This window comes from Microcebus murinus, chromosome 18 (genome assembly GCF_040939455.1).
Source record: "Microcebus murinus isolate Inina chromosome 18, M.murinus_Inina_mat1.0, whole genome shotgun sequence".
Taxonomy (NCBI): Eukaryota; Metazoa; Chordata; class Mammalia; order Primates; family Cheirogaleidae; genus Microcebus; species Microcebus murinus.
This window is the reverse complement of record NC_134121.1, coordinates 31,161,374-31,178,503: the sequence shown is the minus strand read 5'-3', so window position 1 is coordinate 31,178,503 and position 17,130 is coordinate 31,161,374. Positions and strand designations below refer to the sequence as shown.

Genomic DNA, 17,130 nt, shown 5'->3' with positions numbered 1-17,130 from the left:
CTCACATTTTTTTTTGGAGACAGAGTCTCGCTTTGTTGCCCAGGCTAGCGTGAGTGCCATGGCGTCAGCCTAGCTCACAGCAACCTCAAACTCCTGGGCTCAAGCAATCCTGCTGCCTCAGCCTCCCGAGTAGCTGAGACTACAGGCATGCGCCACCATGCCTGGCTAATTTTTTCTATATATATTAGTTGGCCAATTAATTTCTTTCTATTTATAGTAGAGACGGGGTCTCGCTCTTGCTCAGGCTGGTTTCGAACTCCTGACCTCGAGCAATCCACCTGCCTCGGCCTCCCAGAGTGCTAGGATTACAGGCATGAGCCACCTCGCGCGGCCCCAGCCTCACATTTTGAATGATTCAAATATATGTACTTTGGGATGGTTTGCATATAGTAAAAGTCTTGGATAAGTGTCAAGTATCTATTGATTTAACTGGGTGTCCCAGCTACTTGGGAGAGTGAGGCAGGAGAATTGCTTGAGCCCAGGAGTTTGAAGCTATAGTGAGCTATGATGACACTGCTACACTCTACCAGAGCGACAGAGTAAGACTCAGTCTAAAAAGAAAAAAGGGGAGGAAATTGAATCCCCCCTCAGTCCATTGCTTCATATTAAAAAAAAATAATCTATTGATGTTAATTTTCAAAAAGAATTGTAACTTCCATGAACTAGATTTAAAATTAGCCATTATTTTAATAATTTCACATTAATAGGGAAATTTTGGAAAGCCATATAAAAATCAGAAAAATTTTAAAATTAGCTATCTCTAAGTGACATTTAAATCTTATGTATGTTTGACTTTGCCTTCCAGGTAAGTATTATTAAAGTACATTGATTTGAAGAAACATTTTTTTTATGTAATTTATAGGATTATATTTGCCATACTATTGTAATATTTATGTCAATTTTGGACTTGTGAAGGTTAAGAAAATTTCAGAAGTGAACTTCTTCATATTTTTCCCTTTGTTGAGCAAAGCTAAAGCCCCACAAAGATTGAAAGATCCTTTGAGGAAGAAAATGTTTTAACCTTTTTCTAGTTTAATATCTCTCTCATAAAGTCATAAAATTTTTGAATGTGAAGAGACCTTTGAAACTGTCAAATGCAAGTAAACGACAATGCTAGAACTTGAAACTAGGTCTCCTCTTTACCAGGCCAGTATTCAGATATACCATATTGCCTCTTCATCTGAACAGTCTTTTCAAATGCTTTATTAATAGCAATGCCATGTACTCTCAAGTTTCAGTCAACCATAAAGAATAATAAGCTTTCATTTCATACTGCGTTTAACACATATCATAATTAACTTTAGACTATTCCTCAAATGTTAAGTTGACTGCATTTGAAATAGGCTAAAAAATAGCTGGCCAGGATTGGTGGCTCATGCCTGTAATCCTGGCACTTTGGGAGGCCAACGCCAGAAGATTGCTTGAGGCCAGGGTTTCACGACCATCCTGAGCAACATAGTGAGACTCTGTCTCTACAGAAAAAAAACCCAAAGAAACACACTAATAAATAGTAGTGTAAAAACTTAACTCAGATTAGTCAGAAAGATCTTCAGTTTCTCCTATCCTATTCCCCTATTTAAAACTCTTCCTTACTTTTCTTTAAATACTGGTGAGAGAGACTATTACAGGAATATGAATTTCAGGCCTCTTGCTCTCTTTGTGGTTCACTACTTTACTGAAGAAGTAGTTAAGTATTTTCTTTTAAAGGGTTCTTTGATGTGTCACAGGCTATATTAAAAAGGGAATGTAAAGAAGGAACATAAAAAAGTGTTAACCAAAGGATTTATTATTATCTATCCTGCTTATGTGAAAGTAGCCTCTTTTTTTTTCATGGAAAATATGTAATTTAGAGAATCTACAGTTGACTATAATTATCAGTTTTAACATTCTAGCATGGTATAGGGACCACTGTTCCATCATTCATCACATCTTATAGTATACTCCTTACTTATCTTTCCTGTTTCCTGTTATTTTCCTCTTTCCTTTTCATAGTTCACCATTTCCTAACTGTTTATCCTCTAACTGGAAAAATGCAGGGACAAACTTCTCTTTTTCCAAATATTTTTCTAGATTCTATACTGGCTGAGGTATCTGACTTATATATATTTATGTCACTTTAGCACATTATTTTTTTCTTAGCCTAAATTTTAATTTCCTTGTTACCTCACTATTAGATACAATATTATCCTTATTATATATGTTATTTTGCTGTTCCATGGTTAGTTTTGTCTGTTTGACCTTTTTCTAAGTTGATTCTTGCATATATCTTACTTGGGTATGAATAGCTATTGCCCCATGTTAATTCTTGACTGGTAAATTAATTTTTTAATTTGTCTGCCCTGTGATTCCAGAGGGAAAAGGCAGTCTTCCTTATGAGCTTCAAGAGAAAAGTCCCAGATAAAGATGCTGCTTGGCCCAGTCTGGGTCATGTGGCCATCTTAAAGCAAAGAGATGGGGCTATTATGATCATATGTCCACCCCTAAGGGTGAGTGGGGAGTGGGTACTAAGATTGACAGCCCTGTCAGAACAATGTAGAATAAGGGAGGTACAGAAGAATGCTGGGTAGGTGAAAACAATAGCTGTCTACTGTATACTTAATTTTTATTTTATTTTATATTTTAGTTAAAAATCTCTTATCTATAATTTTTAAATTATATAGTCTTTGATAAGTTTAAACTCTTTCAGTTATAAGTGCTAGACACCCATCCCAAGAGAGTTTAAGCAAAAAAAAAAAGTCTAATCATGTTTCTCATGATTAGAAATCCCAGGAATTATATGCCTTCAGACGTGACTGGTTCAAGTTGCTCAAGCAATAATTGGTCTCTATCTCCATTTCCTGGTTCTGCTTTCATCTGTGTTAACTTTGTTCTCAAGGACACCTTTTCCACATAGAGGTAGACTCTTGGCAGCAAGTGCATGATTCATTCAGCTGAGGATTTTAGCAGACCTTATCTCCCAGTGTCCATATCGTTACACTTAAAAGGGTCTCAGGCCAGTTGCAGTGGCTCACACCCATAATACTAGCACTCTGGCTGAGGAGGAAGGATTGCATGAGGTCAAGAGTTCAACACCAGCCTGAGCAAGAGCGAGACTCAGTCTCCAATAAAAATAGAAAATATTAGCCGAGTGTGGTGGCACGCACCTGTAGTCCCAGCTACTGGGCAGGAGGTTCACCTGAGCCCAGGAGTTTGAGGTTGCTGTGAGCTAGGCTGATACCATGGCACTCTAGCCCAGGTGACAGAGTGAGACTCTGTCTTAAAAAAAAAAAAGGGTCTCAGGGTCTCAGTCTGATCATGTGTTTACTCTGGGGCCAGGAAAGCAGAACCAAGTAATTTACAGTCCCATCATAATGCCCCAGAACCTCATAAGAGTTACAAGTAGAGTAACAGATTTTTCCTTTTATTTTTTCATTTTCATGTTGCTTTTCCCATGAGTTCTTATAAATAATTTGATTTTCTGACATGGATTTAATTTAAATTTTTGATATGCATCTATGCACGTTTGTTTTGACTTCCCATACAATACAATGGAATAAAGGATTTTTCACCATTTGGTTATTTGCAGATTTATGGAAGTAAAGTTTCAGATAGAAGGCAAAATTTTTCAATAGTTATATAGTATGTTTATGACAAGGCATGGTGGCTTACACCTAATCCTAGCACTCTAGGAGGCTGAGGCAGGAGGATCATTTGAGCTCAGGAGTTCAAGACAGGCCTGAGCAAGAGCAAGACCCCATCTCTACTAAAAATAGAAAGATCTCTCTGTTTGGAATCTAAGAGAAAAAATAAAAGAAAAAGAAAAAGAAATTTATAATTTATAATATAAAAAAGGTAAAAAAATAAAAATAGAAAGAAATTAGCTGGACAACTAAAAATATATAGAAAAAATTAGCCGGGCATGGTGGTGCATGCCTGTAGTCCCAGCTACTCGGGAGGTTGAGGCAGAAGGATTACTTGAGCCCAGGAATTTGAGGTTGCTGTGAGCTAGGCTGACGCCACGGCACTCTACTCAGGGCAACAGAGTGAGACTCTGTCTCAAAAAAAAAAAAAAAAAAATGCAGAAGATGGATGAAGGATGTGAAAGATTTTCTTATGGATTTCCTTGGAAACAGTTCTTAGACATGTATGAGTTCTTCTCTTAGGTATGAGCCTTCTCTTATGGCTTCCTGGCTATATTTGTGTGGGTCTGACAAAAGTGATTTCATCTGGTCTCTGCAACCTTTATAGTATGTTCTCAAGTTTGGGTTGTTTCCTGTTTTTATTTATCATGAAAAGTATAAGTAATTACATTTTTTATAATAATTAATAATAGGAAACAACCCATACTTGAATATATGTAAACAAATTGTGTCCGGTTGTACCGTGTTTCCCCGAAAATAAGACAGGGTCTTCTATTTATTTTTCCTCAAGAAGACACTCTAGGGCTTATTTTCAGGTGATGTGTTATTTTTTTTAAGTATGGTACAACAATCTAAATTTATTCAAATATAGTTAAGTTGTCTTCTTCTGGAACATCATCATAATATGCCTAACCCCGAATTCAATCCTGAATTTCTTGCGACTCTATTTCCTTTAGAACCATTGGCCCCAATTCCTCATGTCGAGCAATAGAGCTCTCACTGGACAGATGAGAAGGGCTGCTCGTCTTCTTTACCGCTCCAGGACGAAATGCATGGGTTGTGCAAATACGCTGTGTAGCCACGCCCATCACTAGGTCTTATTTTCTGGATAGGGCTTATATTGCGCAAATACTTAGAAATCCTGCTAGGGCTTATTTTATAGGTAGGTCTTATTTTCGGGGAAACATGGTAGTCGTAGTCTGTTCTGTTCTGGGATCTTGGTGTGCTCTTGGCTGAAGGATGACCAGACACACCAAAAGAGAGGCAAATGTGAAATGAAGTTTATTGAGGAAGGAAGGACAAGATAGGTTTACAGAGCAAGAGTGAGATACAGTTTCACAGAGTGAAAGCAAGATACATTTGCCATAGACTACGAACCAACGGACACCTCCGTATCGTAACAAGAGGGCGTGTACTAGTTTCACGAGAGGTTACTCTTGGGAAGTTAGGATAAAGGGTGCATAGATCTCTCTGTATTATTTCTTACAACTGCTTGTGAATCTATAGTTATCTCAGAATTTAAAGATTTAATTAATAAAATTCAAATCAAAATTATAAACACAGTATACCAATATGAAAATATTTATTTTTATGTAAAAAGATCAGGTTAAAATCTGTGAGTACATTATATCATTACTGTATTGATTTATGCAAAGGAAAAAAAAGTAGAGAAAGTACACCAAATAGTCCTAATGATTATATCTAAGCTGTTGGATTTTACATGACTTTTTTTCTTGTTTATACTTTTCCTTAGTTTGTAAATATCTTTTAATGAATACCATACTATAACTTTTCTAATCATCAAAAAAGTAAAATTATCTTTTAAAAATACATTTAAAAATCTTGCTTTCTCAGCATGCCAATGTGAAGGAAAAGATAACCGAATGCCATTACTGAAGGAAGTTTTTGAGGCCTTTCCTAACACTCCCATTAACATCGATATCAAAGTCAACAACAATGTGCTGATTAAGAAGGTACTCAAGGCATTACCTCCTCTGGGTGTGTTGCATCTGATTTCACAAACTAAATAAGGTTAGAGTAGGTGACTGCATAGATTGCTAGTGCTCAAGGAAATGTGATACTCTAAGCGTCAGCATTGTTTTAAATAATGCCCTGATAGAAGAGATCACTTTACTGCAGGAGAGCCTATTTTCAGAGTGAGTTGGCATGTCTCACTCATAGATAAAAGTAAGCTCCTATGAACTAATCATTTGGTGTTTCCATAATTAACTTCTAGTTTAGCTTGTTTCATTTGTGGTTAGTTTATGTCAAATTACTAAATCATTGTATTCTATTAAATAAATTATATAATGGTAAATAAAATATAAATAATTTTTGTCTTTCATAAAATAGTCTAAATTTGTATATTGGTTCTTCTAAAATTTTCTACTATACATTGGCAGATAGTCAATTATAATTAATTTTTTAAGTGAAATGTTGTTAGTGGATTTACAAATAGGCACATGCATAAAATTTTGAATTTTCACATGTAGGTTTCAGAGTTGGTGAAGCAGTATAAACGAGAACACATAACAGTGTGGGGTAATGCCAGTTATGAAATTGTAGAAAAGTGCTACAAAGAGGTAAGCTTCAAAATGGTACAGAATGATCTTTCTTTGTTGTTCTTGTGTGTTTATAAATGATAAGTTTCTTACAATAATAATTTTTTTAAATTTTCTTATATCATAGCCTTCATACAAAGACAGATGGTACTGGGTGGAAGCAACTAGCCAGAAGTTTACTATTAATAATATAGTAGAGATAATAGATTTGGACCTTGCAATTTAAGTTCAATGTAGTTGTACTAGTTCACAGAATTATTTTCACATACTAATATTAATTGTTCACCATTATTTAATTATGTGCATTATAGGATACAATATGATTCCTATCTTTTAATGACTGTCTTTTGTTAAGTAATTGGAATTTTTTGTGTAATTTTGAATTAAAGAAAATATTCAGTCCTTGAACTCTTTAGCTTTAGCTTCTTTTTAATCTATGCCACAAACAGACTTAATCAAATTAAGCCAAGGTAATGATTATCAGGTAGTATATAAAAGCAGGGCCATATACCCACTGAAAATTTTCTGGGTGAAGAAAATATGTCTATAAAAAATGAATTTGATATATTTTGAAATGATATGCTAACCCTTCATAAACAAGTTAAGATATAGTCAGCTAAGAGAATTTTAAATTAAATTTTTTTTTAAATCTTGAGCACTGAAGGCTTTTTATTTTTTTTTATTTTTTTTTTTTTCGCGATGCTTTGTTTTAATTATGAAGGCTTTTTAGAATGCAAGAGTTAGTGCGGAAGAAGTATGATATAAGTAGCAATTCTCAAATACGAAGCACTCCTTGGGAGGGACTTCCTTCCTAGCAGAGAAGGCAAAATGTGCGAAGTCAGCACCATTACAATTCAAAATACAATTGAGGCCAGAAAGTTTTATGTGTCGTGGGGTCTGTGTGATCCTAAGGGATATTGTGTATAAAGGAGAGAACAGAGCAATTAACTGGGCTGAGTGGCTTTAGATTCCTAAGTACTTAAAACTAAGACTTGTCCATAAATAATCATTGTCTTGGTATTTTCAGATGTTATTGCAAGGGAAGTAAAGTACTTGAGGCCTGCCGATCTTTTCATATCATCAGAAAAATTTTCAAATAAAAAATAGTGATAATACCAAATGCTGGAAAGGATGCAGAGAAACTAGATTTCTTCTAGACTGCCAGTAGAAACGTAAATAGTACAACTGCACTCTTAAATAGTTGGGTGGTTTCTTATAAAACTAAACATACACTTACCGTATGAGCCAGCAATCTCCTCTTGGGCATTTATTCCAGAAAAAGTGAAAACTTATGTACACAAAGACCTGTACATGAATGTTTATAGCAACTTTATTCATAAAAATAATGTCCTGCAAACAACCCAAATAACGTCCTTCAATAAATAAATGGCTGAACAAACTTGGGCATCTCCACACAATGGAATACTATTCAGCCACAAAATGGAGTGAACTATGATACATGTAACAACCTGGATGGTCCTCAAAGGCATTATGCTTAGTGAAAAAAATCAGCCTCAAACTGTTGCATACTATATGATTCCATTTATATAACATTCTCAAAACTGTAGATATGGAGAGCAGATTAGTGGCTGCCAGGTGACAGAGACTTAGGGTATGGTAGAGAGTGGGAACAAATATAAAAAGATAGCAGGAGGCAGTTGTGTGGTGATGAAAAAGTTCTGAATCTTGTTTGTGGTAATCTATATATGGGTTAAAATTGCACAGAACTATACACACACACAAATGAATGCCGTTTAAAAAATGATGAAAACTGATAAGATCTGTAGTCTAATTAATAGTAATGTACCAATGTCAATTCTTGGTTTTGATACTGATGTGTTAACATCAGATGTCACATTTTGGGGAAGCTGGGTGAAGGGTACATGGGTCTATACCATTTTTGCAACTTTCTTTGAGTCTATAATTATTTCAAAATAAAAATCTCCCTTTTGGCCCACAATAACAGAACTTTCCCATGATTCACATATTTTTCCAGAAGCCTCTGGGTTTCTGTCATTTATAATTTAAAAACTCCAAAAACCTTTCAGCAGCAGTTTCCAAACATCTTGGTAAAAATATCTCAATAAAATTTGTTGTTCAGGCCAGGTGTGGTGGCTCATGCCTATGATCCTAGCACTCCGGGAGGTTGAGGTGGATGGATTGCTCGAGGTCAGGAGTTCAAAACCAGCCTGAGAAAGAGTGAGACCCTGTCTCTACTATAAATAGAAAGAAATTAATTGGCCAACTAATATATATAGAAAAAATTAGCCAGGCATGGTGACGCATGCCTGTAGTCCCAGCTACTCGGGAGGCTGAGGCAGCAGGATTGCTTGAGCCCAGGAGTTTGAGGTTGCTGTGAGCTAGGCTGACGCCACGGCACTCACTCTAGCCTGGGCAACAAAGCAAGACTCTGTCTCAAAAAAAAAAAAAAATTTGTTGTTCAAATTACCAACATGCTGTATAATTAAGTGATACACTTTTTGCAATTCTTTAAGTATGATTTATAAGAATTTTACATTTGCCAGCCAGGCATGGTGGCTCACGACTATAATCCTAGCACTCTGGGAGGCCGAGGCAGGCGGATTGCTTGAGCTCAGGAGTTCGAGAACAGCCTGAGCAAGAGCTAGACCCTGTCTCTACTAAAAATAGAAAGGAATTAACTAGCCAACTAAAAATATATAGAAAAACTTAGCCGGGCATGGTGGCGCATCCCTGTAGTCCCAGCTACTCAGGAGGCTGAAGCAGGAGGATGGCTTGAGCCCAGGAGTTTGAGGTTGCTGTGAGCTAGGCTGACGCCATGGCATTCTAGCCAAGGCAAGAGAGTGAGACTCCGTCTCCAAAATAAAAAGAATTTTACATTTGCCCTTTTATTCCCAGATGCTAGAAACTCAAAAGATAAAAATAAAAGGAATCCAGGACACACATTGGTGATGGGAAAATGTAGCACTTCTTCTCATTTAAACTTGGCTGTAGAATAGAATTTCCCAAACTATAAAAAAAATTCAAATCCCATCCAAAATTCTAATTTAAAAAATATGTGTTATAAGCCAGGTGTGGTGGCATGCACCTGTAGTTCCAGCTACTCAAGAGGCTGAGCAGGAGGATCTCTTGATCCCAGGAGTTCAAGTTATCCTGGGCAACATAGTGTGAGACCCTGTATCTCCAGAAAAAAAAAAAAAGATGGGTACAGCTAGTCGTTAAACATTTGCCAGCATAATGTCCCTCCAACCCTCACTGGCAGCCTTGCATGGCTCTCCAGAAGTACCAATTATTGTTTTTAGTTGTCTGGTTCCAAAGTGGCATAAGCTTTGAGAGTCAGGCCCAACCCTATTTTTCTCATAAGCTCTGTTATCCTTAGTGTAATGAATTTGCAGAACTCAAGGTTTTTCAGAGACTAGTATATTGTGTTACAGCTGAAAACCTGTATATAAATAAGCCAAAGACATTTAAAAGCACCATGTAAACACAGGGGCAAAATAAATTCTCAAACTTATTTACTCTTTTTTAAAATAAAAAGTAGGTAATTCATAGCTAATTATTTAAAATAAGTTACTTTTTGGATGATTTTTAATATATTACTTTTTATAGAAAAATTCAATTTAACCATAATTTTTATTTGTTTGTTTTGTTTTTTTTTAAATGTAGGAGAGGAAAAGGTAGGGGGAATGGGAAGTTGTTTAATGGTATGGAGTTTCAGTTTTGCAAGATAAAAAGACTTCTGGAGGTTGGTTACACAACAATGTTAATATACTTAAAACCACTGAATTGTACACTTAAAAATCATTAAGGTGATAAATTATGTGTATTTTAGCACAATTAAAATATGTATAATATATACAGGCCAGGCACTATCAGGAATTCGAGACCAGCCTGAGCAAGAGTGAGACCTCGTCTCTACTAAAAACAGAAAGAAATTAATTGACCAACTAAAAATATATAGAAAAAATTAGCCAGGCATGGCTGTAGTCCTAGCTACTTGGGAAGCTGAGGTAGAAGGATCGCTTGAGCCCAGGAGTTTGAGGTTGCTGTGTGCTAGGTTGACACCATGGCACTCTAGCCCAGGCAAGAGAGTGAGACTCTGTCTCAAAAAAAAAAAAAGAAAAAAACCCTATATATATATATATGCATATATATATATGCATAATATATTCAGTTGGCATTTTAAGTTTTGGGATCTTGAGCACATTTTCCAATAGAAAATTAAAATGGTGGTTAGATTCTTGGACTAACTTACAAAATCCCTTTTTTTTTTTTTTTTTTTTTTTTTTTGAGACAGAGTCTCATTTTGTTGCCCAGGCTAGAATGAGTACCGTGGCGTCAGCCTAGCTCACAGCAACCTCAAACTCCTGGGCTCAAGCAATCCTACTGCCTCAGCCTCCCGAGTAGCTGGGACTACAGGCATGCGCCACCATGCCCAGCTAATTTTTCTATATATATTAGTTGGCCAATTAATTTCTTTCTATTTATAGTAGAGATGGGTCTTGCTCTTGCTCAGGCTGGTTTTGAACTCCTGACCTCGAGCAATCCGCTCACCTCAGCCTCCCAGAGTGCTAGGATTAGAGGCGTAAAATCCCTTTTTTATTTTATTTATTTTTTTTTTTAATTTTTTCACCCTTGCCAGTGCACAGAAAAAATCTCTTTTTAAAAAAAAAAAATTTAGAATCAGGATCTCAGTCTGTCACCCAGGCTGAAATACAGTGGCACAATCATAGCTCACTGCAACCTCAAACTCCTGGGCTCAAGTGATCCTCCTGCCTTAACCTCCCAAAGTGCTAGGATTATAGGCTTCAGCCACTGCTCCTGGCCTAAAATGTTATTTGTATTTTATATTTGATTCATAAGGTAGCTGAAAGATAATATATTTGCAACAGTCTTGATATATATATCTATAGGTACACATACGTATAGATAGATAACTATATATTTTCAAAACAAAAGTAAGGTTACTGAATATCTTATATATTCATTTCTTATATATCCATTTCTTCATTTTGTTCCATTACATTCTGGTAATAGTTTCTAATTCTAAATACTATTACCAACAGACAGAAACAGTGTTGCAAAAGCAGAGAGAAGGGAATATATATGCTTTAGTAACAATGATTAATTGCACTGTAAGACTCCAAGGTAGATCCTAACCCATTTGTCAGAGACTAGCCATTTATAAGTATAGTGTGTTTGTCAATGGATATTCATAATTCAGGGAATGCTTATAATAGATGTCAAGATGTAGTCTTGGCAAAATTTGAGAGTTGTGAAATAATCTTTATTTGAGCAGTTGTAAAGTAACATATAATATTGTTTGTGTCTTTTAGAATTCAGATATTCCTATACTCTTCAGTCTACAACGGGTTCTGCTCATTCTTGGCCTTTTCTTCACTGGCCTCTTGCCTTTTGTGCCCATTCGAGAACAGTTTTTTGAAATCCCAATGCCTTCTATCTTATTGAAGTAAGTGGTTACTCAATTTTTATCAATTATCAATTATGGGAGGACTAAGATATAGGCTCAGTAATATCAATATAAATGAGAAGGAGGAGATTTCTGTAGTTATTTCCATATTTTATTATCTGACCTACATCAACAATACTTTTTGATATAATTAAGACACATTCTCCAAAATAAATAATAAAAGATTGCCTGTACTTAATCTAGACCCATCTCAGGTTATAATGATTTTCTGTGCCTGTGTAGTGAGAAGTCAGGTAAAAATAATTGAGCTTGAGTCTGGCGTTGTGGCATACACCTGCAACCCCAGCTACTCAGGAGGCTGAGGTGGAAAAATTGCTTGAGGCCAGGAGTTTGAGACCAGCCTAGGCAACATAGTTAGACCCCCACCTCAAAAATATTGAACTTAATTACACGAGGTTAATAATTCTTTTATTATTAAAAAAAAAAAAAAAGACAGGGGTCTCGCTCTTGCTGGTCTTAAACTTCTGAGCTCAAGCAATCTTCCCTCCTTGGCCTTCCAAAGTGCTAGGATTACAGGTGTGAGCCACTGCACCCAGCCAATAATTCTTTTATTCTGACATCAAATAGCAATTGCTCTTCAACTTCCATTACTTCTTTCTACTTCACTGACAACTATATGCAGCTGAAATTCTATTAAACTCCAGATTCTCAGGTAGTATTACTGTAATATACTTATGAAGAAAAACCACCACCACCACTACCTCAAAAACCCTTGGAGATAGGAGAAAGAAAAGGGTAGCCATTAGTTTATGTAAAATAACTTCTATATTTATGTAATTTTTCTACTAGGTACAAAGCTTTGCATTTCATTCAATTTACTATAAAGATAAAAATGTATAAAACACTTAGATTGTTTGGAAAATAAGCACTCAATAAGTGATAGCTTTAATTGTTAAATTATTATTAAAAAAAGATAGCTTCATCTCAAAATTCTACACACTTAGAATGTGATTTCTAGCTGAGATTCGTAATAATGACTGAGTCATAACAAAGGAATTTAGAGTTCCTGAGATCATTTAAATGTGATTTCACACTTGCATGAAAACATTTTTCATACCCCAAATAGAAGTTTTAAAAATCAAGCTGAAAAGCTTTCCTCTTCTGTAGCATGTCTCAATAAAGCTAATTTCTTGGGAAGAAAAATCAAGCAGAACATAAATTGCAGCAGTCATTAGACGATATTGGTCAGAAAAACAATTTGGGCCGGGTGCAGTGGCTCATGCCTGTAATCCTAGCACTATGGGAGGCCGAGGTGGGCAGAAGCTCCGGAGTTCAAGACCAGCCTGAGCAAAAGGGAGACTCCATCTCTACTAAAAATAGAAAGAAATTAATTGGCCAACTAAATATATATATATATATATATATATATATATATATATATAAATTAGCCAGGCATGGTGGCACATGCCTGTAGTCCCAGCTACTTGGGACCTGCCTACTGAGGTAGAAGGATCGCTTGAGCCCAGGAGTTTGAAGTTGCTGTGAGCTAGGCTGATGCCATGGCACTCTAGTCCGTGCAAGAGTAAGACTCTGTCTCAAAAAAAAAAAAAAGAAAGAAAGAAAAACGATTTGGTCAGTACTCATGTTCAGTTTCTATTTCATGCCTGTTTTCCCAATTTGAGTTTTTTAGTGATGGGCATGTTTATTTTATCTATTCCTAATTATATTTATTAACAGTCGTTTTACACTCTGGGATGCCGAGGCAGGCGGATTGCTCGAGGTCAGGAGTTCGAAACCAGCCTCAGCAAGAGCGAGACCCCGTCTCTACTATAAATAGAAAGAAATTAATTGGCCAACTAATATATACAGAAAAAATTAGCCGGGCATGGTGGCACATGCCTGTAGTCCCAGCTACTCGGGAGGCTGAGGCAGCAGAATTGCTTGAGCCCAGGAGTTTGAGGTTGCTGTGAGCTAGGCTGATGCCAGGGCACTCACTCTAGCCTGGGCAACAAAGCGAGACTCTGTCTCAAAAACAAACAAACAAACAAACAAAACAGTCGTTTTAGGTATTTCCCAGATAAAACAGCAGAAAACACTTTTCTGTAAAGAAACTATTTTCATTTGTTAGATTTAAATGATTCCCAAACATTTATTCCCAAAGTACTTAGCTTTCCTTTGGCCTGGAATAGACTATTGTGTGCTCTAGATTATCTTCATGTGTTTTGTTTTGTTTTGTTTTTTTTTTTGTTCATACATGTCTGCTGAAACTGATCTTCATGTGTTTTAAAAGCCAATATTGAAATGCGGACATAAGAACAAACTGCATAGAATTAATCTTTTGTCTAAAAAGTGATTATGGATTAAGACACATGTGGAATTTTTTTGTATATTTTAATATTTCTGTGGAAGATAATGGATACTTCCTAAGGCAATATAGTAATTGTTTAATAAGGTAATTCGTATTTGAGGTACTAAATCACTGAGATTCCTGAAATTGCACCAGGACTTTCCATCTGGGCCAGAGTTAGAGGGAAAAAGGGCCTTTGTTTTATTTAGAGAGCTTCTAATAGGAACTGAATTCAGAGAGAAAGAAAAAAATGAATTTAAGTGTGGGGACTCTCAGAATTATCTTAAGAATTTAGACAGGAGGAGTTAAAAATGAAATAAGAAATGAAGATCTGAGGAGAAAGAAAATCACTGTGTACTTACAAAATTAGAAGAAGCTGAGAAATCTTCACAGAAGATGGATCAGGGATTTCCTATGGGCACAACCCAAAGTTAATGACATTGGTAGTTGTGCTACTCTAGGCATCAAAGAAATTGGAAGAAGGAGCTTAGCAGAGCCCTGAAAAGTCAAAGAAACTTTTTTTAGTAGTAAAGATAATTTAAAAGGACAGGGTCCACGTCTACTAATATTTCAAAGGAAATAAAAATATTCTTTAAATGTCTCACTTTTATCCCAAAATATCTCTTACTCCATAGTACAGTTTGGTTATGGTTTTAAATCTACCATATACTAAATTATAGCAGACAAAGCAGGAGAAACAGTTTTCACCAAAAGAGTCATGAACCTAGGACACTAGGGTCTCTGAAAAGTTAACTTTTATTTATTTTTTTTACCTTTGAATAATGATAGCAACAAGTTAGCTTGAGACCAGTGGAAATAGAACCCAATTGTGCTATATTTTATTTTTGTCCTTTTACAAATATTTTTTGAGAGCATGCTAGTACAGACAGTTTTCATTTTTGAACTTGTTTTATTTTATCACACTGATATGTTCCTGTGTTTCTAATTAGTAATTCAAACTTTATTTCACCCTAGGCTAAAAGAACCAGACACCATGTCTAGAAGTCAAAAGTTTCTCATCTGGCTTTCTGATATGTAAGAATTTTAGTTTCTTAATATGCATTTATTGCTTTAGCTATATTTATTAAGTACTATACTTAAAATGTAGTGTAAGCTTTCCACATGTAATTTGTAACAAGGACACATTGAGTACCTACTATGCAAATGGATATGTATCAATCATTTAGAACTAGCTTAATTCCTAGTCAAAAAACCTTAGGAAGAATCTTGAGCGATAATCTCATCCAACTTTGTGAGAAAACTGAGCCCCCATCCACCCAGTTAAATGATTTAATTGGGGTAATCTAGCTAGTTAGCGGCAGAGTTGGGATAAATTAACCATTCCCTTTTACTTGTTTGCTGTTTCCACTAGCCCACAGTCAAAAACATGGTGAAAATGAGTGTGGGAATACAGCGTATGTAAAAGCACGTATTGCCTATGGCACATTTTCAGAAAAATCTATACCAAATCTTAACAGCAGAAAGATGTGCCACCTGCAGGTTGGACATATACTTTAAAGAAAATACCTAATTTTTCTCTAGGTAAAATTTCTAAAAAAAAGAAAAAAAATATTAAAAAAAAAAAAAAAAGAAAATACCTAATTTAGACATGTTGAGTTTAATTTTAGGTAAACACACACACACACACACACACACACACAAAGTAATTGTGCTGTATTTTGCTTTAAAATGGAACCTTGAATGCTTAAATATTTTAATAGTCCCAAATTATGTTTTATTATTTAACTCCTCTTTCAAAGAATCTTAGAAAATTAGTTTTATCTTTTCTCTGTGCCATAGTTTCTTCTTTTTGCTTTATTCCTGATTTAATTTCTAGTTTTCAAGGATGCATTTTTAATTGGTGTTAAACTATTTCTAGTTTCTGTTATTTAATCATTGTAATACACATAACAGAAGTGACATGTATAACTTTTCAATACAGTTAGTTCCCATCTTGCTCAAGTGGCTCATATTCTAAAAGTTCACTGTAAGTCAGTTATTTGGAACTAAAAAATGCTTTTTTCCTAGCTAGAGGATAGTATAATTAATGACTATAATGTTTCTAAAATTGTTTACAAAAGAGTTATCTATTATGTAACTGACCTGTAATATTATAGAACTTGACCCACATTTACTGCCTTATTTTAACTTGGAAGATTAGGAACACATACTTCCCAGCTCTTTCTCATTCTCAATCTGGCTCCAGCAGGGAAAGTGAGGAAGCCTCCTCTCCAGTGAGCTGTGTCAACAAGAATGGGTCTCCTAAAAATCTGGCAGCAGCAAGGAATAGAACGGACGTTCTGGTTGTCCACCAGTTAGCAGCCATTGGTGAAAGGAGATCCAGCAGTTAAGACATAAATTCATCCACAGCAGCCATTATCACTTAAAGCCATTGCTTGTTTTGCTGAAGCATTGTGATTAAATTAAACTAGAAATTACTAAACTCTGAATTGACTAAGTTAGGACTGGGACTAATTCTAGTCCTTAATTAGGACTAATAAATTCCTTAATCTGTTATGCTTTTCTTTTCTAGTTTACTAATGAGGAAAGCTTTGTTTGATCACCTTACTGCTCGAGGCATTCAAGTAAGTTTCTGGAATCGTGCATTTTGGAAATAGCATAGCTTATCAGTTTAACACAAATGTAAAGCTGCAGGAACTTTAAACTGACTTAATTTAGTGTCTGACTCTGATAATGCTGGCTTACTGATTCACAGATGAGGACCTTAACTCTTTCCTTACAGTTAGCAATAAAGCATTGGCATTTCGTTTTGTTTTTTTGAGACAAAGTCTCACTTTTGTTGTCCAGGCTAGAGTAAGTGCTGTGTCATCAGCCTAGCTCACAGCAACCTCAAACTCCTGGGCTCAAGCAATCCTGCTGCCTCAGCCTCCCGAGTAGCTGGGACTACAGGCATGTGCCACCATGCCCAGCTAATTTCTTTGTATTTATAGTAGAGACGGGTCTCCTCTTGCTCAGGCTGGTTTCGAACTCCTGACCTCAAGCAATCCGCCCACCTCAGCCTCCTAGAGTGCTAGGATTACAGGCGTGAGCCACCGCGCCGGGCCAACATTGGGATTTCTGTAGGTGGAGTCCTCTTATGTATAGGAGAATAGTTGATGTAAGATGGGTGGGACTGTGTATATTTAATGAGTAAAGTGGAATTTTTAAAAAGGGTCTAATGATTTCTTAAAA

At 35.9% G+C, this 17,130-nt stretch overlaps 1 protein-coding gene across 4 annotated transcripts in view; it reads left to right on the top strand.

Moving 5' to 3' along the window:
* GDPD1 (glycerophosphodiester phosphodiesterase domain containing 1) overlaps positions 1–17,130 on the top strand; it is a 42,935-nt gene that overhangs the window by 24,372 nt on the left and 1,433 nt on the right. For 3 of the 4 annotated variants that reach the window (XR_012913062.1, XR_012913061.1, XM_075994416.1), the window contains exons 5-9: positions 5,475–5,593; positions 6,113–6,202; positions 11,497–11,630; positions 14,914–14,973; positions 16,472–16,523. Coding sequence is in view for 2 of the 4 variants with exons in the window: in XM_075994416.1 (XP_075850531.1) it covers positions 5,475–5,593; positions 6,113–6,202; positions 11,497–11,630; positions 14,914–14,973; positions 16,472–16,523 (455 nt within the window). In the remaining 2 variants the exon portion in view is untranslated. The other variant, XM_075994417.1, reaches the window with a different exon arrangement.